The following is a 27,907-nucleotide window of genomic DNA, read 5'->3' on the forward strand; positions in this document are numbered from 1 at the left end:
ACGGACACCTGCTTAAATATGTTATTTCATGAAATTATTTTCAAAATTATCTGAAACAAACGCTGTCGGTTTCAACAAATATGGTAATGAAAGAGTTAAAAAGGACTCATTTTGTATAATTAGCAACTTAATTATAATTATTGGTCACGTTGGAGGAAATATACTATTTTGAGGAAAATCAAATATTTGATTTTAATCTTTATTCAAGCCTGCGTGTAATTAATTTAAAAGAAAGAAAAATGTTTTTAAATAAAATTTTCCCATAAAAGGTCTTTTGTTTTGAATGATAATATTGTGAGAATTGACAGAAGGCATGTTTAGATAAAATTTGGTGGTTCCACAGTTGGTTGCTGAAATAGCGACACAAGACTTCGGTTCTCTGTCAATACCCCCCCCCCCCCAACTAATAGCAGGCCTGTATTACAAAACAACTATCCTAGATTTTATACTCTTCTACTAAACGCATTTTGGTTTCACATTTTGTATGTTTATTCTTTTTTAGCGAGTCTTATTTCTCTTCATTAGCTGTCTACATTATATCTAATAACAGCACTATTTATGATAATTTATTTCTAATGTAAACAATATTAATAACACATTTCCTTCTCATTCGTCACAATTTAACCTTGTTTTCAAACGTTTCAATAGTTTAAGCAAAGTGAAATTAAAATATCATAGCTTCTATTTCTGAATATATATAAAGCCTTTCGATATTTTCTTCACAACAATTCGTTATCGAAAAGGCTGCCACAGTTTTATAGTCTTTCTATACATCCAGATATTAAACCGTGTTGAGATTATAAATTACATTAACCCTGTTCAGTTTATTTTTTTAAATGGCATCGTATAGAGCAGTGTGTGTGAGTAAGTAGACATAATGTTTAGTAATGGCACCATCAGAAGATGGAGTGAAAAGTAGGCCTCCTGGGTCAGCTGGAAATTGTGCGGTGTTTTGTTTATGGCAATTGATAGTTGTAGTGGGAGGAGGGGGCAATTTGTGTGTGTGTGTGTGTAATTGAAGTGTGTATATAACAATTTCTTGTGTGTATATATGATATTGGCGATATTTATAGTTGAAGTGTGCTTATAGCATTTCCTGTCAAATCTGTGTGTAACTTGTGTGTAGTGGTGGTGATAATGGGGGTTTAGTTGTAAAAAAAAAAAAAATCAGTCGTTAGCATTCCTGGCAGAATATTTTGAAATTTTATTGAATATTTTGGCTTCAAAAAATGAAAGGGTTATTTCTTCATGTCATTTGCCATTTTGACGTGTGTGTTTATATCGTATTGTAACATTTATAAAGAATACTAAAAATAGAATGTACTCTGTGCTAACATTATCCGATGTAGAACTCAATACATTACATGGGCAATGTTTCGATGGTAGTCTCAGTCTTCGGCAATTTCCGTAAAGAATTTTATTTTTATTTTTATTTTCATGTCCTATTTGAAGCTGACGCTTGCTCAGAAGTCGGTGAGGGAGGCGAAAAGGTGTGTGTGAGACGAGTACAAACAATAATAATAGCATTTGGCTTTTCCAGAATTGTTAGAATGTCAGTGTTAATATTTTGCCACCATTTCCCAGATATTTACTGCTTTAAGCCATTTTTTAGCTAAAGATTTAAAAACTCTTTGAGTCTGGGAACATCATCATCATCATCGTTTAACGTCCGCTTTCCATGCTAGCATGGGTTGGACGATTTGACTGAGGACTGGTGAAACCAGATGGCTACACCAGGCTCCAATCTGATTTGGCAGAGTTTCTACAGCTGGATGCCCTTCCTAACGCCAACCACTCAGAGAGTGTAGTGGGTGCTTTTACGTATCACCCGCACGAAGGCCAGTAAGGGGACAATCAAAACACTGGCATCGAAAAGAAACTGTCTGAATTCCATAGTATTTACAGTTGGGATAGATTTCTTGTTTGGATTAGTCTGGATTTAGATTAGTGATTCTGAATTAGTTTTTTTTTCCTATGACCCCCCCCCCCCCCCTTCATTCCTATTACATTCTACTGGACTCTCATAAGCATTTGGTGTTTTTAAAAAAACGTCTATTTTTATAATTATTATTAGGAATTAAAAAAATTATTTAGTGCATTGTGAAAGATTAACCAATTTATTGCACATAACAAAATCTCAGGTGGACCCCAAAGGGTCATATGAACCCTGGTTGAGAAACTATGTATTAATGTATTTGGTTGAGTTCTGCTTGGCCAAATCTTCCTTTATTTTGTTGACATTAAAAGCCACTTAATATAGATCAGTTTTGATGCTTATTTATATAACAAATGGGAAATTCCAAAATGCCTATGTGTTAATTACAACTTCACAGTTTTAACTTTATCATCATCATACCTTTGTCTCATTAAACTGTTTTATTTATTTCATTCTGCTTGAGTCAACTTCCAGTCTCGTTCTTCCTCTTTTAATTGACTTCTGTTTTATTGAAAGGCTGCCTCAAATCTTTACAATTCACTTCCCGTATGTTTTTTCTGAAATAAAAAATATCTGTTAGTTTTCTTATGTTGTTTTGTCCAGATTCACATTTTTGTTGTTTAATTTCTAGAGTTTAGACTTATTTTACAATTCAAATGACTCATTAAAAACAGTTTACTTTTGAGTGAATTTCTTCTGTATTGGCTATTGTTTGGCGATCTGTTTAATTTCCTCAAATTTCCTTTCTCTGTTGTAATTTTTGTTGCTAATTTCTACCAGGGTTCATCTGCCTTCAAAAAATTAGGATGAAGTGAATGAATGGATAAACTTTTAGTGGCATCAAAGTTTAGTTAAATTATCTTTAAAATAGCCATTTGTAATGACTTTATAAAGTGATGAATTAGCAGCACAATGAACAAAATACTGCACATTTCTTCTAGCTCTTTATATTCTCAAGTACCAGAAATTTCTTGGGTACAATTTTGTTTTTCAACCCTTTGAGGGTTGATAGTCAAAGTACCAGTCATGTACTAGGGATCAGTGTAAATGACTAACCTTCTCCTTGCTGGAAATCTGATTTTGGTCTCTTATACGCCATTGGAACTGGGTGACCTTCTTTAGGAGTTGAACCAGAGATAAATTCATTTCCTGTTCTTCATTTCACTTAAAGATTAGTCGTAAGAAAACTTCCTCAAGCAAGTGTTTTGGCCCTTAACTTAACGTTTTAAGGGGGTCCAGGCTACATCCAGGTCATGACTCCTGGGTACTTTCCTGCCAATGTTAGCTTCTTGGATATTAGATTTGTACATTTTAACTTCTTGGAGATTTCATCTAATTGTAACTCTTCTCTATTGACTAGGCTTTCAAACTTAGAAGAAATTATGCTGGTTGCCATGTTGCATTGTTTGCTTTTTTTTATAAAGAAATTAAACTGGTAACCACTAAAAAATGAAGATAATCCATACATTTTTCTTTCTTTTTTTCTTTCAGATAAGAATTCTATTCAAGTGGAAAGATGCTTTTGATAAAGAATCTTTTTTTTCCGGTCGGAGAACACTGGGTAAGTAATTAAATCCATTGCTAATCTCTTAATCCAGCATTCACAAGGCCTGATTCTTAAATGATATTTCAAACGCCTCCTATTGCAAGTGGAGACAGTTGCAGGGAAATTGTTACTACAAAATCTCAACAGGGTATCACAGGTTGTATGGCATACCATTGCTTTTTACTTGTTTCAGTCTTTAGACTATGGCCATGCTGGGGTACTGCCTTGAGAAGAATGAATCAATGCCAGGATTTATTTATAACCCTGACACTTTATTGGTCCTTTTTTTTTGCCAAAATTACAGGGATGTAAACACACCAACACCGGTTATCAAGTGGTGGCGACACACACACACACACACACACACACACACACACACACACACACACACACACACACACACACACACTCATGATGTGCTTCTTTCAGTTCCCATCTGCCAAATTCACTCAAAGCTTTGGTTGGCACAAGGCTATAGTAGAAAACACTTGCCCATGGTGTCATGCAGTGGGACTGAACCCGGAACTATGTGGTTAGGAAGCAAACTTCTTGCCATGCCACATGACTTGAGGTATGGGAATGTCTTCCTTTCTAAGTACTTCCTTTACTTTCATTGTCAGAAATAGAAACTAATCTTGGGATTTTAAAGTAAGCTTTAAATTATGAGCAGGGTTCCTTATGCTTTTACATCAGTCCAAAATTTGGGCAAACATTGTGATCTAGCAATACGTATACCTTTTGGCAGGAGTAAGATGACAAAGCCTTCAATTCTAGGATGGCCGTGTAGGCTTGTGGTCCAAAATACCTCAGAGGGCTGAAAGCTATGGGTGATCTTAAAGCATTAACCTGATAAGTGTGTGTGTAATTCCATAGCAATGTAACAACAGTAATACCCTGATTTAAAGCCAGCAAAGCAACCTATTCACGGACGATTGTCTTGCTAGAAATAGCAGCCAAATTACCCTCAAATTACATGTTATCTTGAAATGAACATTGAATGACGTAATTCTGGATGCTCTCTGATCTTTCGTCTGCCCAGTGAGGGCACACCTCAGCTAAACCACAACCGTTGCTTCCTATTAACAATTGTGTTTCTCGTGTATTGGTTTGAATTATTCTGGTCAAAGAGTCTTTTTTTTCTTTCTTCTTTGTTTTTAGGTGTTGTTTCTGGAATGTATGAGAAAGTCTGCATGTTGTTCAACATTGCTGCCTTACAAAGTCAAATTGCTGCCTCTCAGAACCATGATACTGATGAAGGACTTAAACTTTCAGTCAAATTATTTCAAGTAAGATTATTTGTTTGAACAAAATAAAACTGAAGACGTATTTAATTAATTTTTCTAAACTCCTCTTTTGTTTCCATGTGTAGCGACACGAGTCATAATAATAAACTTTTATCGGCAAGTAATATGACGTAATGGTCATGTTGCCCGAATATGTATAATTGTTCGTTTCCCATTGGTTAAAATTACTGCCCATATTTGGATTCTAAACTTTCGTCAAAGAGAAGTCTTTCATGAAATACGGTTCTTAGAATTCAGGTTTGAGAAGTTATGAAAACCCTGATTTTTGGGAAATTAATCAGTGATCATTGGTTGTCACTTGACTCCACAACACTCACTCCTTTGAGATATTGGCTATTGTTATGCCATATCTATTACTTAATTCAACAAGACTATTTTGAATTGTTGTGTAAAACTCTAGTAGCTTAGTATGGAAGAATTAGCTAGTATAAATTTTATGTCATAACTCTCTACGACAATTTTCTTTGACTTCTAAAATGTACTGTAAATATTAAATGTACATAAATAAACTAATTTAGTAAACACTTTCTCTTTCTTCATTTTCTTCAACCTGTTAATGAGATGCAAACATTTTTGTAGAATTTACTGCGAATATTTTATGGTGGCACTGGTACTTGAGAGATTTTCCTAACTTCGCAAAGTCGAAAGAATCTTCTTCACCTGATGTCCTTTTATTTGCCACTCACTTTGTTGTGAGTGTACTTACTACTTGGTGTATTCCATTGTGGCACCAGTATCAGAGAGGTTACCTTGTCTCCTGCAACACTATGAGTCCTCTCTGTTTGTTCAAAGCAATGTGACCCGGAGGGTGAATGAAAAATAGAGAATAACGAGTAAACCAGGATGAGAGGGTAAAAGGAGGAGGAGAGAAACAGGATGATAGGAGGAGTAATGGAAGAAAGATAGTGATAGACAGTTTATTGTAGTAAGGAGGTTCAATAGAAAACATCATGAATGGGTATATTAGAGGAAGAGTGAGGGGGAGGAGATGGTGATTATATTTGTGAATGTCAACTTGCCTAAGGTTTGAACTCAAAAGCTTTATATTTTACTACAATATTGTATATTACTTCAGTATTACTGTATATTGCAGTAGTTTAACTTATTAAATATCACTAATTTCCAAACAGTAATATTTATCCCCACTTAAAAGTGGATGTTGTGTTGGAACACAAAATACTGCATTATTTATTCTGAGGGAACCTCTCGTGTAGACTTTTGGTGCATATAAGCACTTGTGTTTCTACCATTAGCAGGAGATAATTGTCTGCTACTGCCACCGGAACTAAGAGATCACATGATTTCGACCTTCCTTGGCCTTGTCAATGATAGATATCTGCAGTTAGAGATAACAATGATATGTGTATGTATATATATATGTATGTATGTATAAAATCTCAGTGTCTATTCAGGCATTGGGTCACAACATTTTGGTATTAATACTGCTTGTGTCATTAATTATTACTAATTTTTGTTATTAGCAATCAGCTGGTATATTCGGACACTTGAAAGATATTGTATTGTCCCACACTCAACAAGAACCCACACCTGACTTGAATCCAGAGACATTAGCTGCTATAAGTGCTCTCATGTTAGCACAAGCTCAAGAGGCTTTCTACAGGAAAGCGACATCTGGTGAGTTGAATGCAAAAATTTACAATTTGTAATGAATTTGATTTTGAAAGAAAATGCAACTGTTAACCCCTTTAGTCCCACTGTCCTATAAATAGGACACTAAATAAGCTATAACACATTGCCTCAGTGTCCTATTTATAGGACACCGAGTATTTTCATTTCCACTCGACGTAAAGGAATTTTAATATTCTTTTATTCTTTTACTTGTTTGTCATTTAACTGTGGCCATGCTGGAGCACCACCTTTAGTCGAACAAATCGACCCCAGGACTTATTCTTTGGAAGCCTAGTACTTATTCTATCGGTCTCTTTTGCCGAACCGCCAAGTTACGGGGATGTAAACACACCAGCATCGGTTGTCAAGCAATGTTGGGGGGACAAACACAGGCACGCAAACATATACACACACATACATATATATACTATGGGCTTCTTTCAGTTTCCATCTTCCAAATCCACTCACAAGGCTTTGGTCGGCCAGAGGCTATAGTAGAAGACACTTGCCCAAGGTGCCACGCAGTGGGACTGAAACTGGAACCATGTGGTTGGTAAGCAAGCTACTTACCACACAGCCACTCCTACGCCTAATTAATTTTTTCATTTTAACTTGTTTCCAATCATCTTAAAAATTTTAAAGTAGTATTCAGAAATTTAAGTATCTGGGACCTTAATGGGTTAAACACCAAAATTAAATTTTTGTTTCACTGTCTTTTATTGTTTTTCTTCATCCAGAGAATATGAATGACGGCATGGTTGCTAAACTTGCTTTACAATCTTCTGATCTTTATGCTGATGCTATGAAGCTTTTACAACTCCCGTCCATTAGAGAATTGTGGCCGAGGGTAAGTTTCCGTATAATATACTGTGAAATAGCTTGAAAAGATGACTTGTAAAATGATTCTGTATTTTTTAATAGCTCAGTCTATTATCACGTGATCAGGTAATCAACCAGACTATTGGATGCTGTTATGCATCGCTGGTCACAATGCGCTTTGCATCGTCTTAGCTTTGAATGATATCACCTGGCAAGCAGGCCAAAACCACCCCCTGGTTGTGGGGAGGGAGGCTAGTCCTTTGCAGGGGTCACCCATTTACAGCTGAATGAACTGGGGCAAACTAAAATGAAATGTTTTATTCAAGAACACAACGCTTTGTTTGGTCTGGGAACTGAACCTACAATCTAGCAATCATTAGTGCAGCATCTTAACCACTGGGCCATGCACCTTCACATCAGTCAATCATAAAAATCTAAAGTATTTTCATATCTATACATCTGCTGAACTGAATAAATTTTTGCCAATTAAGAGAACTTAACAAGACTTTTCTTCTTTTTTTTAACTGAACTAGGATTGGATCCCTGCTACCGTTATGAAACAGGCAGCATTTCATGCATTGGCTGAATATCACCAGAGCATTGTGGCTCAAAAGAAGAAGAGCTATGGGGAAGAAATTGCCCGATTACAAGTAAGTAATTGAAATTTAGGTCAACAAGATTAAGCTTTTTTTTTTTTTTTTTTTTTTTCTGCCTGACCAATTTTGTATGTTTGCCTGGAGAAATCTGCAGCATTGCATTTCACTTTTGCTTGTTTATCATCATCATCATCATTTAACATGCGTTTTCCATGCTGGCATGAGTTGGATGGTTTGGCTAAAAACTTGTAAGCTGCCCCAAGTTCCAATCCAATTTGGCAAGATTTCTGTGAATGGATGCCCATCCTAATGCCAACAACTCCAATAGTGTAGTGGGTGCTTCTTACGTCCCATCAGCACAAGTGCCAATTATGTAACATCAGCATCGACCATAACTATAACTGCCTCTGTGAGGCCCAATGTTTGAAGGGTGGCTTTTACATGCTACTGGTATGGGTGCCAGTAAAGTGACACTGGCATTGGCCACGACTAAAATTTCATTTGGCTTGACTGGTCTTCTCAAGCACAGCAGTCTCCAGTCACCTGTCATCACCTCTCTGAGGCCCAATGTTTAACCCTTTCGTTACCATATTTCTAACCAAATTACACCCCTTATGTGTTTCAATTAATTTCTAACATAATCATAAATTTAGGCTGGTTTCATTAAACAACTCTAACTTTTTTATTTATCAACATATTAATGTGATTTTTGGAAGATAAATTAACGAAAGGTTCTCAACCAATTCTATACCAAAATTTTTGTCACAAAGTGACTTTAATTACAGGTAAATTCAACAAAATATAAAATTATTTAAATTTTTGTTCAAACATCGCTATAGAAAATGGGTTATTAGCTAATATTCAATTGGGTATACAACAAAATATTATTATAGAAGAGTTGTGCACATTACTGGATTTATTACTGTCTCTTTTGCCAGTATAAAATTAAAATCCAGAGCAGTACCCAGTATTTGATTCACAAATCTTTTCCAAACTTTGATCCCCCATTTTGTGCGCTTTCCTGGCATATACTGTTGAAAACGCACTCGGCCTTTATAGCCCACCATATCCTTATCTATAAACTGTTTCATATGTGATTTGAACACAGTCAATGAGGGGTCTTATTTTAAATAAGGGATCAAAGTCTGGTTTTCTACGTACTGGTGTACTGCTCGTGTCTCTTACATGTAGATATTGAGTCAATTTTAAAAACCGTATCCTCGTCATTATACTTGAGACATATTCGTCGCCAAAGAGTTCATCACTACTCCAGTAATTTGTTATTCTAGGTAACTTTCTAATGCCCATAATAATATTTATGGCAAAATATGCTTTAATTTCATTCAAGTTTATGGGAAACCTCAAACTATCCTTTTTTACGCTTTGTTTACATTTAGCGTAACGGTTTGTTTCCGCCGTAATCAATTCAAATAGGCACATCGGAAAAAGCAAAAAGAAATAGTCTAAAGCTTTACTCTCCTGGGTAAGACTGTGACTTGGTCCAGTTTCTTCAGAAAAATCACTGAAAGGAGTTTTTAATTTTTCACTCTATTCAGGTACTAATTCATTCTCTTTATCGCTATCATCGGAACTCTCGGATTCACTGCTTTCATTTTCGGAAAATGAAACCTCAGATTCATTATCAAATACCACGTGCTTTTTTTTTTTTTTCGGTTACAGAGTTAGATTTATCAAGGTCTTCAACGGAAAATCTTTCGAATTCTGACTCGCTGCTTGACAGAATAAAATTCGTATCCATTTTTTTGTTAGGATTACAAATTTTGAAAACACAACAGGAACAAATTTGGAAAAAAATCTCCCAAAATTCGCAAAATTAAAAAAATATGTTGATCGTCGTACAAAACTATTGCTGAACTGTTTACACAAATAATCACGTGTTTTCACGAATGTACTAACGAGATTTGCTCAGATATTCTCATTTAAATATGAATAGGTGATTACGGGCGGTTTTGGGCGGCTTGGTCACATGAACCAAAATTTTTTTTGGGCGGCTTTGGGCGGTTTGGTAACGAAAGGGTTAAAGATCCTGCTTCACTACCTCATCCCATGTCTTCCTGGGCCAACATCTTCTGCAAGTTCCCTCCACCATTAGAGATTGGCACTTCTTCATGCAGCTGTCCTTGTCCATACGCATCACATGACCATACCAGCGCTGTCATCTCTCTTGCACACTACATCTGATGCTTCTTATGCCCAGCTTTTCTCTCAGGTCACATTTTTGTGTGTCTGCCCAACCCATGCCAGCATGGAAAATGAATGTTAAGTAATGGTGTATGTGTATGCTTTTGTTGACACAGGTGTGGCTGTGTGGTTAAAAACCTTGTTTCCCAACCATGTAGTTTAGGGTTCCACCCCACTGCCCATTGGTCAAGTGTCTTCTGTTAAAGTCCCCAAGCCCAACCAAAGCTTTGTGAGTGGATCTGGTAGACGGAAACTGAGAAAAGCTCATTGGGTAGTTTCTACCTACCAAATCCACTCACAAGGCTTTTGGTCTGTCTGAAGCTATAGTCAAAGACACTTTCCCAAGATCACACACAGTAGGGCTGAACCAAGGACCATGTGGTTGAGAAGCAAACTTCTTACCACACAGCCACGCCTGCACCCATCATGACAATATATTCTTCTGTGATCCCTGTTCTTCATGTCTCAGATGAATTCTTGTCTTTTCTCTGGTTGCCAACAATCAATAGATTTCTTGGTCTTATTCCCAGAGCTAAACTCTATTTCTCTGTGCAGCATTCCTTTCATAGTTGTTTTCTGAACTAGTTCTCATGACTTTAACCCTTTGGCATTCAGATTACTTTGTCAAAATGTTGTGCATATTTATTCACTTCAGTGTTTTCAGATGTTTTGTCTTGCTTTGATCTCTGTGGAAGTGTGTGATATATTGAAATAGTCACATTTTCTTTCTTTTCTTTTCCTAGCATGCTGATGAATTAATGAAAGCTTCCCAGACTCGAGGAAGTGGTACTTTCTGTTTTCGTACCGAACACAATAAGGTTGTACGTGCTCTAGAATTGGCTGTAAAAGATAATGATTTTATTTATCATGAGAAGATACCTGATTCGAAATCTTTGACTCCCATTGGAAAAGCTCCAGTTGCAAAACCAACTCCACTACCTGCAACAATGAGTTCAAAATTTGTTGGTAAGTCAACAGTTTATACTGACTCATAATGTGTGTGTGTGTGTGCATGCTCTTTTCTGGACTCTGCTTTTTCATTCTTTTCTTCCTGTTTCTGATGAAGAGCCATGCTTGAAATGTCATTTCTGCTCCTATTTTCCCATCTAAAACTTCCACTGAGCATCAATTTAATATATTCTCTGTGTATGTTTAATTGACTCGTGTTGTTTTTCCCGTTTTTAAAAAAAAATTTTTGATTTACTCTGTGTGTGTGTGTGTGTTCCACATAAGGCTTCATGGATGCATAAGACACATCTGTCTCATCAGATGTTTGTACGTAGAGTGGAGAGTTTGAAAGAACTTGAAGACTTCTTAGTGTTTAGTCAGCTCAGGTCATCTGGTGTTAATGCTATAAAAGCTATTTTCTTTACTTTAGGGTCCACATGTTTGGACAGGATGTTGGTAGGATGCTGTCTCCAACACTTAAGATGGTGGACTGTATAGTGTAGTATATTCAGTGATGCCAGCTCTTTGTATTGGTACCACACATTTGTGAGATGGGATGTTGGTGCCGGTCAGTCGTTCAGTCATCGTTTGTTGGAGTTCACATTAACAGCAGCAGCATTCGTTACATGGAAGTAACCATTTTGATGGTGTTGGGATACAACTGAAGTTGCCTGATAAATAGGTGGTTTGTAGTCTATACAGGTGACAGGGGTTAAATACCCTCGTCTTAGGTGAGGAGATAAGCTAGGGCTAAGGTGCCATATCCGAGTTGTCAACTGCCAGAGGCTTGAAGTTCATTAAGAAACTGTCCCTCACGTGACAACAAGATCCTTTTTCCATTTTGATCAATACCGATGTATTGAACTCTCTTATTACATGGTAGTATTGACTGCTGATAACTCAATAATTATTTGTGAGTAAATTTGGTTTTCAAAAAGTAGTCTATTCTATTCCATTTTTCCATTTTAGATCTGTTTCAAAAACTGTTTCCCCTTCCTGTTCATGATGGAATTGTTGCTTTTGATAATCGCAAAAATCAAATTATTAATCAAGAAACTGGCCGTTTGAAGGAAGCTACTCTGTTACTGAATAGGTGAGTATATAGACATTTCTTCTTCCGTCATCATCATCATCATCATTTAACAGCTATTTTCTATACTACATGGATTGGATGGCTTGACAGAACCTGATGAGCCAGAGAGCTGCACCAGGTTTCAGGCATCTGTTTTGGCCTGATTTCTACAGCTGGATGCCCTTCTTAACACCAACCACTTTACAGAGTGCTCCACTGGATGCCTTTTTATGCAGCACCAACACGAGTGGAATTGCCAAGTAACTTGAGAGATGAAGACCTCTCGAGTGGGAGCGGGACTGAAGGAGGTGGTTTTTGTGCCAGTTGATAGGTTAAAGTTTAATAGACAGAGAGATAGAGATAGGGGTCTTACTATGGAGGAGATACTTGGGGACCCCAGCAGGAATAGAAAGGTGGACAGAGAGAAAGATGAGACTGAGACAGAAATGGATGGTGGGAGGAGGAATATTAGTGATGTAGAGATGGGGCAAAGGGGATGTTCCATAAGTGTGAGGGGAGATGGGAAAGGGGTGACTGTAGCAAGTGGTGGTGGTGAAGGAAACTGGAGTGGTTGGGAGGGGTGTATGGTAGATAAGTGAGGGTAGGGACATGAGGGATAATGGAGGGGCCTGCAGTGAGTGGTGGGGGTGGTGTTTGACAAAACATTTCAAGGTAGAAGTTAAAAAGTAAATTCAGTCAAACAAAGAATTTAGTAGGTTTTTAGTAATTACATAACACTTTGATTTACATAATAATGAACACTAGTAACCAGAAACCTGTTTTAATTATGCTGCTTTTTTTTTCTTAATGAATTGATCTGATAATGAGTCCTGGGAAAACTAGTCATCCACTTCAGTTAATTCTAGAGTTTTAATATATATATAATATATATGTATGTATATAACAAACTTATTGTATAACAGTGGTCAGGTCCACTACAACCCCTCAGAAAAAGTAGCCAAAAGTGTATAAAATAGTGAACAGTGAATAAGTCGTTACAGAAGAAAGGAGTGGGGAGACTCACCAGGTATGTTACAGAGGGGAGACTCACCAGGTGTATGTACAGTTGGTGAATTTCAGAAATCAATGAAGAATGCATTGTCCTGACAGCAACTTGAGTAAATGATTTCATGCTTTCTGAGCATGAAAAAATATTCCTGGAAGTCATGGGTGCTGTGTTGTTTTTTTTTATTTATTTATTTTGTAAGCATATCACAAGTGTTAGACATGGAATTCCAAAAGCTACCCAAGTTTGTTGTTGGAAAGATGGTAGATAATCTTGTGGAGGTATGCAAAGTCAGTCGGGGCTTTGTGTCCATGGCTAAGGAAACAAGTCCTTCAGAATATGGTAGATCCCTGACACGGGTATTTGTCTAGTTGCACTTTTCTGAACAGCTTCCAGGTGATTGAAAATAGGGGTTCCAGATTGAGGATGTTTAGAGGCTGTCATAATCATGGCTGGTTTGACAGGATCCTGTCAGCTTTATGGCCACATCAGGCTCCTATGTTGGCTCGGGATATCCAGCCATGAAAACCATGCCATTCGTGGTGCCAATTATCAGGAAAACAACATATTTGTCCCTTACCTATCATTTATATTCACAAAGAAATATTAATTTTATCTCAACTGTTTATCAGCTTCTTAAACTAATATCATAATAAAACACATTTACTCGGATAATTGAGAGAAGTTGCCATTTTATGCTTTTGTTTTTATCTCCTAATTTAGAGAGCTCCTTAAGCCATTCAGAACTGACCAATATAACATGTACTTCACAAAATTTTATTCACAAAACATCGGTTTTAATGAGCCATAAGCAAAAATTAATAACATTTAATTTGTACTTAATACTCTTTTGTATGTATTAATTAAACAACAGGTTATGTTGACCATTGTTACTTTTTCAGTTTATTAACCTTAGATTGAATGGAACTTGTGTGTGTCTCTGTAATCTTACGTCATCTGTTCTAGTAATTAGGCCATTTATAAAGTATTAGATGGTTAAATATGAAAATGTATTCACTCATATTCCTAAAGTAACATGGTATCTCTCTCTCTTTCTCTATCTCTCTCTCTCTCTTTCTCTATCTTTCTCTCTCTCTCTTTCTCTCTCTCTCTTTCTCTCTCTCTCTCTTTCTCTCTCTCTCTCTTTCTCTTTCTCTCTCTCTCTCTCTCTCTCTCTCTCTCTCTCTCTCTCTCTCTCTCTCTCTCTCTCTCTCTGTACGATTTGATTGGATTCGATTTCAACAACCTTTCTGTTGTTTGTTTCAGTGTGCTTGCTTCTCTAAATCTTCCTGCTGCCATTGAAGATCTCTCTGGTGACAGTATCCCGACTTCTTTACTGGATAAGGCTCAGCAATTGAAAAGGGATGGTGGAGTAGAAAGCCTCAATAAAATGATGCAAGACTTGCCAGAGTTATTAGGACGGAACAGAGAAATTCTAAACGAGGTTAGTTTAATTAGTTACCTGAAATCTCCACTGTGCCAAAAATATTATACTGTGTATCGGTTGAATTTGAGTTTATAATGATATTGTACCATATCAATATTGTTTGTTTTTCTGTTTTCAATTTGTTTTTAGTCGACCAGAATGCTTGAGGAAGAAGCGAAATCTGATTCTCAACTTCGAGAGCAGTTTAAAGGGAAATGGACCCGTACTGCTTCAGGTCAGCTGACAGAAACAATGAAGATCGAAGCATCAAAATACGAACAGATTCTGAATACTGCTATCCAAGCTGATAAGATTGTACAGGAAAAATACAACAAACACAAAGAAGCTATATTGTTACTTTCCAAACCAGAAGTAAGTTTTGCTGAAGTCTTCAAATCCTCTCAGTTATCTCCCCTCATACAATCTTGTTAGCTTTCTCTCTCTTAGGATTTTCAGATCATCATCGTTTAATGTCCACCTTCCATGCTGGCATGGATGGGTTGGTTTGACAGCAGCCAGCCAGGCAGAAGCCTGCTCCAGACTTCTGTGACTGTTTTGGTAGGATTTTTACAGCTGGATGCCCTTCCTAACACCAACCACTTTATAGTGTGGACTTGGTGCTTTTTAAGTGGCACCTGCACTGACAGGGTCGCCGAATAAATTACAAGACAAAAACATCTTTTGAGAGGGGAAAGGGCTTTGGAAGAAGTGGTCTTGTGTCACATGATGAAAGGTTAGTGTGACAGAGACACAGAAACATCATCATCATCATTTAATGTCTGTTGTTTTGCTGGCAGTGGATTATAGTTTGACAGGACCTGTATCAGGTTCCATTGTTGGTTTTGGCATGGTTTCTACCGTGGGATACCCTTTCTAATGCCAACCCCTTTATGGAGTGTACAAGGTGCTTTTTACATGGCACCATTACCAACAGGTCATCAAGACAAAAGGCAACCACCCCCACTCAACTGGGTGTTTGGGAATAATATTGAGGTGGTTGGCTTTGTGCCAGTTGAGATTAAAGATAAAAAAGGGACATAGATGTCTTGCTGTAAAAACATGAGTTCTTCAATTTTATCAATTTTTGTATAATTTTTAGCAATGAATTTGGAATAAATTCTATATAAAATACTGTAGAAATAATTCTGACAACATTCTGATCACTGTAGGATTTTCTATCAATATCTTTTACTAAAACTGATGTAGTGTAACTTCATTTGGTGAAATGAGCAATATAAAATATTCTTGTTAACACGAAGGAACAATAAAAGTGAAAGATTCTGCTAAACATTTATCATGTAAATCTGGAAAATTATTCTAATCTGTCCAAGAGATATTTATTTTTTATTTAAAAAAATTTAAATTATTTATTTGTCTGGTTTATTTTTCAGAAAGAAATCAAATCTTCATTGCCTTCTGCTAATCCCACGGCTGCCTTACAAGACAGCAATGTTGTGCAGGAATTACGCAAACTTATGGAGCAAGTTGAAACAATTAAAGCTGAACGAGAAGCAATTGAGAGAGAAATTAAAGATGCTACATTTGATATCAGTAAGTGGTGGAATTATTTCAATTATCTTCTTTCTTCTATTCCCCTCATCCCCAATCTCTTTAAATTTCCAAAGACTAGGCTATTGACTTCAATCACTTTTAATGAATTTCTAAATTTGTTTTTGATTTCATTTTTGTATTTTTTTAGGTAGTAAATTTTTGAGTGCAATGGCTCAGGATGGTTTAATTAACGAAGAGGCCATCTCCGTGCCAGAGCTGAACAGGATTTTTGGTCCTCTTAGAGAACAAGTTTCTGACAGCATCAACCGACAAAAGGCTCTTTTGAATAAGATTCAGGTTATTATATTTTCCTTGACATTATTTCAACGACCTTTGACCTTTGCTCTTGTATATATTTTCATGTTTTCAAGTTAATTACCTTTTAACTCTTTCGATACCAAACCAGCTCCAACCGCCTCTGGCTCTTGTAGTATAAATGTCTTGTTTTTCATAAGTTCTGAATTAAAATGTTCCACAAAACCTTAGTCACAATTTATGTTCCTAGCACTAGCTTAATGATGACTATTTTACTAAATTCTTTATTATATTTAAAATTAATTGAAAGAAACCTGGAGCATCTCAACAGAGATATGGTAACGAAAGGGTTGAACCTTCTTGAATTTTTTGCATGGTTTAAAATAATTTTCTTCTTTTTAGACTTCAAACACTGAATTTTCTAATGCTAAAGCTTCAAACCAATCTGGTGCCCAAAGAGAAGCCATGCTTAAAGATTTGGCAGCTGGTTTCGATATGTACATTGAATTGATGGATAACCTTCAAGAAGGCACCACGGTACGTTGCCAAAAAAAATGGTACCCTTTGAATTTAGAATTTAATAATATTTAGTCATTTATAAAAATATTGTTTTCTTTTTCAATGACTTCAATGTTTTTGTTAATTTCAGTTTTATAACGATCTTACACGTTTATTATTAAAACTTCAAAACAAAATCTCTGATTTTTGTTTTGCTCGTAAAACTGAGAAGGAAGAGTTATTAGGTGATCTTTCTAAGGAAATTGTAAACCAACCTTCACAGCAACCCCCTCAAACTCCAAAATACCAACAAAGTAAGTAGTGATGTACTGTTTTTGCTTGATCAAGTTTCTTAACACTTTTCCTACTTTATTTCTAACCAAAATACACCATTTATGTGTTGCAATTAAATTCTAAAATAATTATGAATTTAGACTGGTTTCTTAAAACAACCCCAATTTTTTATTTATTTATCAACATACAATTTAACAAAGGGTTCTTAACCAAATCTATTGCATAATTTTATCTGAGTAAATCTAATTACAAGTAAATTCAACAAAATATAAATATTATTAAAATTTTGTTGAAACATCAGCATAGAACGTGAGTCAATGAGTTCTCCGTTTTTTTCTCTTTGTGTTTCACATAATGATTTCTTCCCATGGTAATTGCTCAAAATGGGGGAGAAAAAAGATCTAATGGTTTCCTTGGAAAGACTGGCAAAACTTTCTGCCTAACAAAATGAAACTGATATTTTTTTTGTCCATAGTAAAACATTTCAGAAAATTGAAGTGGGGTAAAAAAATTCAGATCTTTTTTAAAACGGGGGGGCCACATTTTTCATTAATGTTTTACGTAGTGTTTTTGGTACCGAAAGACTTTCAAACTTCGTATACTTATCTATTTTGTGTTATAGAACAGAAAAATATTTTTGTATTCGAATTTATTTCATGTAAAAAAATTGTCTTATTTCGATAATTTCAACCAATCACTGACGTCCATTCAGCCGATATACATTAAGTGCCGACTACATAAACAAACGATTCTTCGTTTTATTTGCTTTTTTCATTTTAAATTTGCTTTAACCCTAACCGTAGGGTTAGGGTTAGGGTTAATTGTTTCAGAATCGTTTGTTTATGTAGTCGGCACTTAATGTATATCGGCTGAATGGACGTCAGTGATTGGTTGAAATTACAGAAATACGACAACTTTAACATGGAATAATTTATGGATTTCTTTTTTTTTTAAGACTAAGAGAAAAAGATGTTTTATATGACACATTCTACCAGTGTTCCAAGTTTCAAAGTGTTTCGTTAATGAAAAATGTGGCCCCCGTTTTAAAAAAGATCCAAAAATTCTTTTAAAAAATATTAGCAGCTCTCAGATGTCTCTTGTAAACTCAATTGTTTACTTAGTAAAATCATGTGTTTTCACAGACTGTATGTTCCAATGAGATTTGTGCTGAAATTCTCATCTGATGCAACTATTCTGTTTCAGCCTGGTTATTAACATTTAGCTGGGTAAAGCTGTCTTAGTGTCAAAAGGATTAATCTGTTCTATATGATGATGATAAATCTTACAGTATATTTTCCAATCATTTTGATCTTTAATCGACTATTGGGCACAAGGTTTCCAGGATCTAATCTAACTGCTTACTCCAAAGTGCCAAAAGTTTAAGATAGAAAAATCCATAAATTTAGACGTTAAAATGTTTTTGTACAATAAAAATATTTAGTATTGGGGAGTCATAGAATTGTCTCCCATCGTTCTATTGTTGCCTCCCCACCTCCAGTCTTTTTGTCGACCAAATCTGATTTACTCATGTTTGTATTTATCAGTGGTAAGTTTACGGTATCTCCAAAATATAAAGCAACTTCAGGTGTCTCTATTGTTATTTTCATTCTCTTTCTCTCATGTTTAATACACTTCTTGTATTGTTCTTTGTGCTGCAAGGAAAACCACGTTCTGGTAATTGTATCTGTAAAGTCTCCCCCTTGAATGTCTGCCCCTCTATTTATTAGGAATGAAACTTTTGTAGAATATAGTAATTATAGTGTTTGATTTAGAATAAAAAACTCAAGTCCAAAAATAAAATTTAAAAAAAAAAAAATTCCAGCTCTGAAAAATGGATTGGTTTGTTCCCCCACCCCTTAAGGATCACAAACTTCAAAGTCTTGCACTTATTTTGGACACTGTTTTTTATTCTTTGCATGTATGTAAATGTTGTCTATGTCGCTGCTTTTTGATGATGGAAATCACATGAGAAGAAACAATGGTAAATTCTTGAAGCCATTAAACGTCTTGCATAAGAACACATTAACAAATTAAAATTTGTCTTTTCATTGCAAAATAAAACTTAAAACTGAAGGTATGTGGCCAAATGGTTAGGGTGTTGCCACTCACGATTGCCAGATTCTTGTGGGTTCAATTCCTGGCCTGAGCGGAGTCGAACGCTTCATTTCACATTGTTCCAGTCCCCCCTCCAATCAGGGGAAGGGGGAACATCATTCAAAGACTAAAATGATGCAAAGTGCATTGTGACCAGCAATGTAAAACCTCATCTAATCTGCTTGGTCGTATGTTCATATGAATAAAACTTAACTAGAATTCTCAAAACAATTTAATTTAAATATATTTTGGAATATTTATTTTCACAAAGTTTTTTTCAACAGCATTGTCACATTCACAATTTATTGAATGAAAAATTTATTGATTGAAACAATTTATTGATTGAAAAAAATTTTTTTTTAAATATTTTTAGATATTTCTATGATTTCCTAAATGTTCACGAATGGTGAAACTCAAATTTTCAGTCAACTTGATCTCAGTATTGTGTTAAAAGTGCATTTTCAAACTGCTCAACGACTAAAGACAAATAATTGAGTTTAGATGCCAGACAAAAAGACACTTGGAATTAGTTTTAGTGTTTCTGCATAATCTATTATAAAATAAATCCATGCTTCCATGCTAACTGCTTTGGTTGTGAGAGATGTAACTACATATTCCATCATCAATTAGCATATATATGTTGTTTGTCATTGGTTGTGAATTCTGTTTCTTTTGCAGACTGCACAACAGACCCCATCACTGCCACTACTACTACTACGAAAAAGACCCCACCACCACCACGACCGCCTCCACCTAATGTTAGTCAGGCACCAGTGCCGTCAGCCCCCCAATCTATTCAGCCCACTAGTGAGATTATTCCACCAGGTAATGATTCAGCTGTCGGCCAATATATATATATATATATATTAAACAAACTCTCTTTCTCTCTTCTTTCTCTCTCCTCACTTCTTTTTCTCTCCTCTCTTCTTTCTCTCTCTCCATCCATAAGTTGACAAGATGCTGATGGCACTGAGCTCAACTAAACATTTCAACTCTAAATCACCTATTCTTGCTCCTTTCATCTGGATTCTCTCATTACATCATCATGGGGACCATTTTTGGTGCATGTGCTCACATGCGTGCACGCACACACGCACACACACTAATGGGTGTACATTTAGAAACCAATCTCAAAAACTCCTGTTCTCTTCCTCAGCAAGAATTGACCCCTGCAGCCTGCTAATTGGTGTAAATTCTCAGTAGCTGAAAGAACCAAATGCCAAAGGTGGTTGCTCCTTGAGTTTGTCTCATTAGGGGTTTTGTTTACATCATTAAAAGTTTAACTCTTTTAGCATTTAAATCAGCCAGATCTGTCCTTTCACACCTACACTACAATGTATTCTGAAGGTAATTACATTTGACTAACCTGAATGCTAAAGAGTTAAACATATTTCCACCTATATACTCAGCAGCTGACAACACTATTGTGGGCAAACACCCTCACCAGCCCATCTCAGTTGATACAAAAAACATGATGTTCTCTGATTCTACAAGACAGCTTCTTCCATTTTATGTGAGATTTATTGCATTGAAAATTCATTCAGATTTATTAAACAGTATTTTTGTTGTTATTCCTCTGGGATTCCAAAAAATAATTATTTGATAATTGCTGATATTAATTACATAAGTTTGATAGCTTTGTAAGGCATTTGGATCCAAATGAAAAAGAAACGAATTTAGTCATAGATTTTCTTTTCATTTAACAACACTTGTTGATGTTCTAATTAGTGATTTTCCTTTTAATACAAAACTAAAAATGAGATTTTAAACTTATTTTTGCTAAAAGAAAGCATTAAGTGCTCGTTAATTATTCGACCCAATAGAAACATAAAAGCTGAATGGTTTAATGAACTAAAATCTTGAATTCAATGGAAATGGTTCCACGGGCTGTTTCCTCATGGTCAGTTGGCATTTCCTGTTGGCAAATTGAAAGTAATCAGCTAGTTTAATATTTGTACACAGCGTTTATGGTTACAACCTGTTGACTTCTGGAATCATGAGCATTACTTAATGTCCGACAAGGAATTGGGCTTTTAAGAAGTAATTAGGGAGTAGGATACAAATTAGTCTTTCATTATTAACCCTTTAATTAAGGTTAAGTTTCGACTCCTCAATTTATGGCACCAACTTGAAATTCTTTATTTGTGATGAAAGCCATTTTTTTATGAGGATGCAACAAAACGTACATCCAACATGACCCAGGGGAATCACAGCACAACTTAAAACCTAATCTGGTAAAAGTTTGAGTTTAAAAGCTGTAGTGAGTTCTTTGTTGTTTCTAAAATTATCTGCTAAAGATGATACAAACAATTAAACATAAGACAAAAACACTTTAAAATTGTTAGTCACTTCAACATTTAAATTTAATTTGCCAAATTATGTTCGTCGCTTTAAGACCGTGACCTGTTCACTGACAAAATTTTGTGCTGTTGAAGTGAATCTAACGGTTTTTGTGTTTTAAATGGCTTATAAACACCTTCCACGCTGCAATTGTTTTCGTTCCAGCACACAATATCAGATCAGGTTACTTGCTGTGCAAGTACATTTCCGTAATTTTAAAAATTTTATGAAAAGAAATAAATGAATTTGTATTGCTGATTATTAAAATTTTTTTGTGCTAGTTAGCATCATTAATGGGTGTATGTCAATATTTGATGTTAGGTGATGAACTAGCAGAACCAGAATATGCCACGCAAAATTCCTCGTAGCATTTCTGGCCTTGTGCCAACATTTGATATTCTAGTTCAGTCTTGCTCAATTCCGAAATTAATGTCTGAATATTTTGCTGGAGCAAGGGTGACATTTTTACATTGCCAGGAGTACTTCTTTAGTCCAAAGTACAGTACTCTGTTTAATGAGAATAGTTTATTGTAAAAATGTCAAAGGAAAGAAGTTTAACTTTAGTTTCTATCTTTTAATTATGGCTGGAATTTCAAATTTTTTTTTTCTTGTAATCATTATCTGGTTTCCAGATGATCTATTTTCTACACTTTCTTGTTTTCTATATTTTAATGTACACACACACACACACACACACACACACACACACACACACACATGTACGTGTGTATACATATGCTGCCAATAACTTAGTCATCAGTATTTATTAGTTTTTAATTTATGGATGATAACAGTCTTCTTTAGGAAGATTGTGTAAATGTAGATTTTATTTCTCCCCAAATTCAGATCAGCCTGACCCCCTTGTTTTGCATGTCTTCAGTTGTTGTTGTTCTTAGTACAGTTTTCATTGGTCAGCACCTCTTCCCAAACCTCTCACTTTTTTCCTTGTATGAATCCACTTCATAAAAGCATTGTAAAGATATTGCTGATTGCTTCACTCATCATCCACTACCATAATTTGACAGACTTTATTTTTCAGATTAAACTGAAACCTTTTTTTTTTTCTTATACTGTTGCTTCTCCAATATATTTCCTTGGTTATGAGATTTCTGTATAAACTTAGTTTTCATTTTAATAATCCTTACTGTTAAATGAATTCTCTGTGGTTAACTCAAGCATTTCTGTGAAGCACCAAACTAATGTGCCTGTTCTTTGGACTAACAGGATTTCCTCCACAGAATATCTTTAGTTGTACACAGCCATTGTCTTTACAAGCCATCAGATAATTTTTATCATCGAGATCTGTCTTGTGTTCGTTTGTTTCTTCTCTGCTCTTGATAATGTTCATTATTCGTATGTTTGTGTTGCTCCTCCTTTCAGCAGGTCGACTAGGTGACCCTTCTCCTCCCCCAGGAACAGCTCCAGTAGTTCCTGGTGGTAGTGCCGGGCTTCCAGTGACAGCTTCTGCCCCAATTCCCCAGACATCTACAAATTCAGCTCAGCAGCCTCCTCCTCCTCCATATTATGGTAAGACATCATCAGGTTCAAGTTTATCTTAGGTTTACTCCTTATTTTCTCATTAAAATAAGACCCATTCACACATATTTTACGTTTACTTCATGTTTAAGTAGTTACTTCATCCAGTTCTTATCAAAAACCATTTCCTTCTCTAAATCTTCTAATCCTCTCCAGAAATATTCTCCTCACTACTATTTTATCCTCTTCAATCTGATCTCACTCAAAGATTGTCTTCAAATTACTCTAAAAAATAGAATTTCACCTAAACAAAACAAAACAAAACTGATGCAATTAATGTGAATAAAAAATAAAATAATTCCAAAAGGAGCTTTGACATTTTAACATTTTAATATTCCTAATAATTAAAAATGTTGATTTTGCTAAAGTCGCCAATTAAGTAAATCCTTAATGTAAAAATATTTCTAATTATTAAAAATGTCAACTTAACTAAAACCTTAAGTCAGTAAGTAAATTCTTAATGTAAAAATATTTCTAATTATTCAAAAATGTTGACTTTGTTGCATTCCAATTGTCTCTTTTAGCATGGTTCCTACAGCTGGATGCCCTTCCTAATGCCAGCTAATTTCGTGTGTACTGGGTGCTTTTTATGTGGTACCAGGCCAATTCACGTCTGTCTCTCTTTATGTTAAGGGTCACATTGAGTATTTGGCCAGAGACATTTACAGAATCTTTCTTAATCAGGGATTGGTGAAAGGCTGCACTTTCATTTGTTTTCTTTCATCTCTGTTTAAAATGGCAAGAATAATTAATGCCGTTTTAGTAAAAGTCGTTTGATAAAAATAAACCTGGCATAAGTTTTTTTTACCTAAATGAGATTCTTGAGTCTTGACCATGGATGACCATTTGACCATAAATTCACTATTTTCTAATGTGGCTGTGTATCCCTGAGCAAAGGGTACCTCACCTGACTAAAATTTAGATGTGATTTTGTGGTTTCTGTTTTGAGTTCTGCTATGTGGTGGCCTTGGGAAATTATGTACAACTATAGCTTTGGACTGACCAAACCTTTGTAAGAGGATTTAGTAGATGGAAACTGAAAGAAGCCTCATGTGAAAGAAAAAGAGTGAGTTAGTGGTTTCCTTGTCTTGACATCACATGACAGTTGTAAAGGAGTGTCCCTGTCACACAAGCAGTGTCTGTTTCCAATCTTCCTGCAAGACTGTGTTTGATCAATGTGCAATAATACTTTGCTTGGAAACGGGTGAGGGTTGGTGGCAGGAAGGGCATCCAGCTCTCGCAAATGTGCCTTCCGTGAAAGCAGGGAAAAGTCCATGTTAAATGAGAATTTCATTGCATTCTAGTCGTTAGCTGTAATGGAAGTGGGGTTGGGGAGTATTGTGCTGCCAAACCCATTTGTTGCTCAATACAATACAAACCCCACCGGATGGAAAACATGGAGAGTGGCAGAAAATAAAGCTTATGAATATTTAACCATAACAAATGCGGACAAACTTTTTTTTTATATTTAAAAAATTTTTTCTCTAACTTTCTAAAAGTAGAAATTATTTTCCATGTTTTGGTCAGTTTCATTGATAGCTCTACTTTTGATTTCTTGTTTCCACAAATCTAATTAACTTACTAAATAATGAATTTCTATTTTGTTCTTAAATGTTATTTGTCTTATTTTCCAGGAGGAGAACAACCAGCACAGTCTGCCCCTAACTGGTCTACTCCATATCCAATGTATTCCATGATGCCGATGCCGTCTGGTTATAATCCATACAATCCTTTCATGGCCTTTCCTCAGCCCTCTTACCCTGGTGGCTACCCTGTTCAGCCACCCCAATATTCCTACCCAGGACAACAACCTCCTCCACAATATCCACCACAACATCCACCACCTCAACAATCTAACTATCCAGGGTATACACAACCTCAAGCTCGTTGGCCCTGAGCTGCTTTACCCTTTTCAAAAAACAGAAAATGGAATTTGTAGCCATTTTCAATATATTGAGCTGGTCAAATTTAGAAACCTTTCAAATCTTTTAGTCTCTCTCTCTCATATACATATATATATATATATATATATATATATATATATATATATATATATATACACCTCTCTCTCTGTTCAAATTGAATAAGTTTTCAGTTTGTTCTATATAATATTTTACATTAGCCGTTTAAAATGAAAAAAAATAAATAATAAATGCTTTGTTCATTTTTATATTTTAATTAAACATTAATCAGTTAAAAATATATAATTACAGTCAATTTTCTGATAAAAAATAAAATCTTTTGCTTTATTACAACTTTAATTTCCTCTCTAAAACCAAAGCCAACATTTACCTTTATTTTTACAATTTCCCCCCCCCCCCCCTCACTTGAGAAAAACCTAGCTGAAAATAGATCTGTAAAAAAGCAGGAGCAATGTCTCTGTCCCACCCAGGAAATATGAAATAACAACAAAATTGCAAGATATTGTTTTTGGAATATTACTTTATACTTTTTATTGAGTATTTATGTCTCCTCTTTCCTTCCATACTCCATGCGGTGTATTGAATGGGGGTTAAAACTCGTAAGCCCTTCCAGCTGATTATCTGAAATATGTCCTCTACAGCACCCAGTTAATTTTTTTGTGGGTAGAACTTAATCAGCTTTTATTTAATCTATAAACATCATAATTACTTGATTCCTTATAAAAAAAAAAAAAAGAAAGAAAGCTGCTAATGAATTTTATATATTCTGATAGACATTTTGTGACCAACTTTCAAGAGCTCTGTGCTGAGATTTCACAGAATTACCTGCCCTTGGAACTAATTTTCATTTCATGTTGACTAGTTTTTGTTAAAGCTGTTTGAGTGTGAGATGTCCATTCAGCTGGCTGCAATATCGGGTCTGTACTGGAGCTAAGGACGATGGTGACATGTAATGTGATAGTTTGATACCTGAAATTAGTGTGGGAAAGAAAAAAAAAAAACCTTTCCATTCGTAAGAATATATAAATTTATATATTGTATATTTCTTTGTGTACCTTTATTCTCTTTGTGCTGATTTAGAACCCTAAATAAACTCGCTGAAATTGTCTGGAGTATCCTGATCTTGAACAAGCTTGGTTCAGTATGTTGTGTACAAAAATCTCAATCACTCACTCACTCACTCTCTCTTTCTCTTTCTCTCTCTCTCTTTCTCTCTTTCTATCTTTATCTATCTCTATCAATCTATTTAAAATCTGATATGACAGAAGGCTGTGAAATTTTACATTAGTTACGGAGTTATTTTCAAAGTTGATTCTCTTGTAAGATGCTGAACTGATGCACATATTAAAAGTAACAATTCTTTGTGGTTTTTATAAACCCTGTTAAATAAATAAAAGAGACCTGCTCTGAAATAACATCTGTGAGTTGAGTTATGGCACCATTTAATGAAAATCGTTCCTGTCTGAATCCTGTTGGGTTTCTTAAAAAAGTTAGCGGCAAAGTTTGTCCATTTAAGCATTGGTTTGTTTTGACAGCAAAACAGGAATTTCAAGAAAACAAATACATTTTGGCAATGAAATTGTTTTCTTTTTTAATAACGATAGCGAAACTCTGGTGTCAATAGCTGAATAAATGTAAACAATATTGTAAAATTTAAGAATTGTAAATTTAAGTTGGGTTAGGGTACATATCAGATACACACACACACACACACACACACACACACACACCCTCTTGAAATCAAATATTTAATTAGGTGTATTTAGTTGCCAACTTTTGGTATTTCATGTTTTGTTAACTTTCAGGAAGAAAATTTTATTTTGTTGTCTTCAGTATAATAATAATGTTCCATGAAATAGGATCAAGTAACAGTGTGTCTCATATATATATATAAATAAATATAAACATATATAATGATAAACAAGCAAGAGAACTGATTTCATATCTTGAATAATAAAATTTATATAACTCTACTCTTTTGTATTGCGTTTCAATATTGGTCATCCTCACATTATCTACATTCATTTTAAATGTTTCTACATTTGTCCCCATTTATTGCAAGGATTTGGGATTTAAAAAAAAAATTGTTAAAAGAATGCACTTTGTAAATGGAACGAATGGTAAATCTATTGGTACCTGGCCCACACTGGCAAAGTTTCCATTCTTATCTATTTTCCTGATCGTCTCTAGGTTTTTTTTCTCTCTCATGTTAGTGGGTACATCCATGCAAATTGTTATTAACACTTAACATCTGTTTCCCCGTGCTGTGGCATGGTTTCTATGGTTGGATGCCCTTCCTAATGCCAACCACTTTACAGAATGTACTGGGTGCTTTTTTACATGGCACCAGAACTTGCAAGACAAAGAACTCTCAGCCAAGAGAGAGAGTGGAACCAAAGGATTCAATCCATATTGACAATGTGCTCCTTCACAACACGGTCCTGGACACATGAGCAATAGTGCATTGCGGATGTTACCAAGATGCATTTTTGTGGTTCAAGCAGAATCTTGATTGCCAACCTGTGTGTTATCACAGAGGAAGATGTGATGAGTGTAATGTGGTTAACATTTGAGCATCTCGGATCAGTGATGAATGAATCTGACAAATGGGGCTAAATAGTCATCTGCATTGAACTTTGTTTAAAGATGTGGGAATAACATGACCCCCCCCCCCCATCCAAAGACCTTGCTAGCCGTGGCTTTGTAGTTTCTGTTGCAGCTGTGTCACGTCTTATTCTTTTAGTATTCACAGAGCGTTGAACATTGTCATGATTACAGGTAACTCTTTCCCAAATATTAAAATCGCTTTCACTCCTCTATGTCAGCTCTTTCTCAACAACTAATCTTTATGCTTTCCAATGCAGTCTACTATTCACCAATACATCATATTGCCACTTCAACATGGCTGTTCCGTGGGAACCGATGTTACTTGT

At 35.4% G+C, this 27,907-nt stretch overlaps 1 protein-coding gene across 6 annotated transcripts in view; it reads left to right on the forward strand.

The window, feature by feature from the left end:
• Positions 1-25,788, forward strand: part of LOC106873542 (programmed cell death 6-interacting protein) — a 40,214-nt gene extending 14,426 nt beyond the window's left edge. For 2 of the 6 annotated variants that reach the window (XM_089353157.1, XM_089353159.1), the window contains exons 3-18: positions 3,428-3,497; positions 4,641-4,768; positions 6,268-6,421; positions 7,153-7,262; positions 7,768-7,884; positions 10,776-10,998; positions 11,950-12,073; positions 14,325-14,502; positions 14,635-14,856; positions 15,876-16,035; positions 16,184-16,332; positions 16,693-16,827; positions 16,940-17,102; positions 19,855-20,001; positions 22,897-23,043; positions 24,687-25,788. In XM_089353157.1, coding sequence (XP_089209283.1) covers positions 3,428-3,497; positions 4,641-4,768; positions 6,268-6,421; positions 7,153-7,262; positions 7,768-7,884; positions 10,776-10,998; positions 11,950-12,073; positions 14,325-14,502; positions 14,635-14,856; positions 15,876-16,035; positions 16,184-16,332; positions 16,693-16,827; positions 16,940-17,102; positions 19,855-20,001; positions 22,897-23,043; positions 24,687-24,949 — 2,490 coding nt within the window. In that variant the 3' untranslated portion in view covers positions 24,950-25,788. Of the gene's footprint in view, positions 1-3,427; positions 3,498-4,640; positions 4,769-6,267; positions 6,422-7,152; positions 7,263-7,767; positions 7,885-10,775; positions 10,999-11,949; positions 12,074-14,324; positions 14,503-14,634; positions 14,857-15,875; positions 16,036-16,183; positions 16,333-16,692; positions 16,828-16,939; positions 17,103-18,741; positions 18,757-19,854; positions 20,002-22,896; positions 23,044-24,686 lie in introns of all 6 variants that reach the window. The other 4 variants (XM_089353158.1, XM_089353160.1, XM_089353161.1 and 1 more) reach the window with 4 other exon arrangements.
• Positions 25,789-27,907: the final 2,119 nt, after the last annotated feature.

Source organism: Octopus bimaculoides, chromosome 6 (genome assembly GCF_046866305.1).
Source record: "Octopus bimaculoides isolate indiv1 chromosome 6, ASM4686630v1, whole genome shotgun sequence".
NCBI classification, from domain to species: Eukaryota; Metazoa; Mollusca; class Cephalopoda; order Octopoda; family Octopodidae; genus Octopus; species Octopus bimaculoides.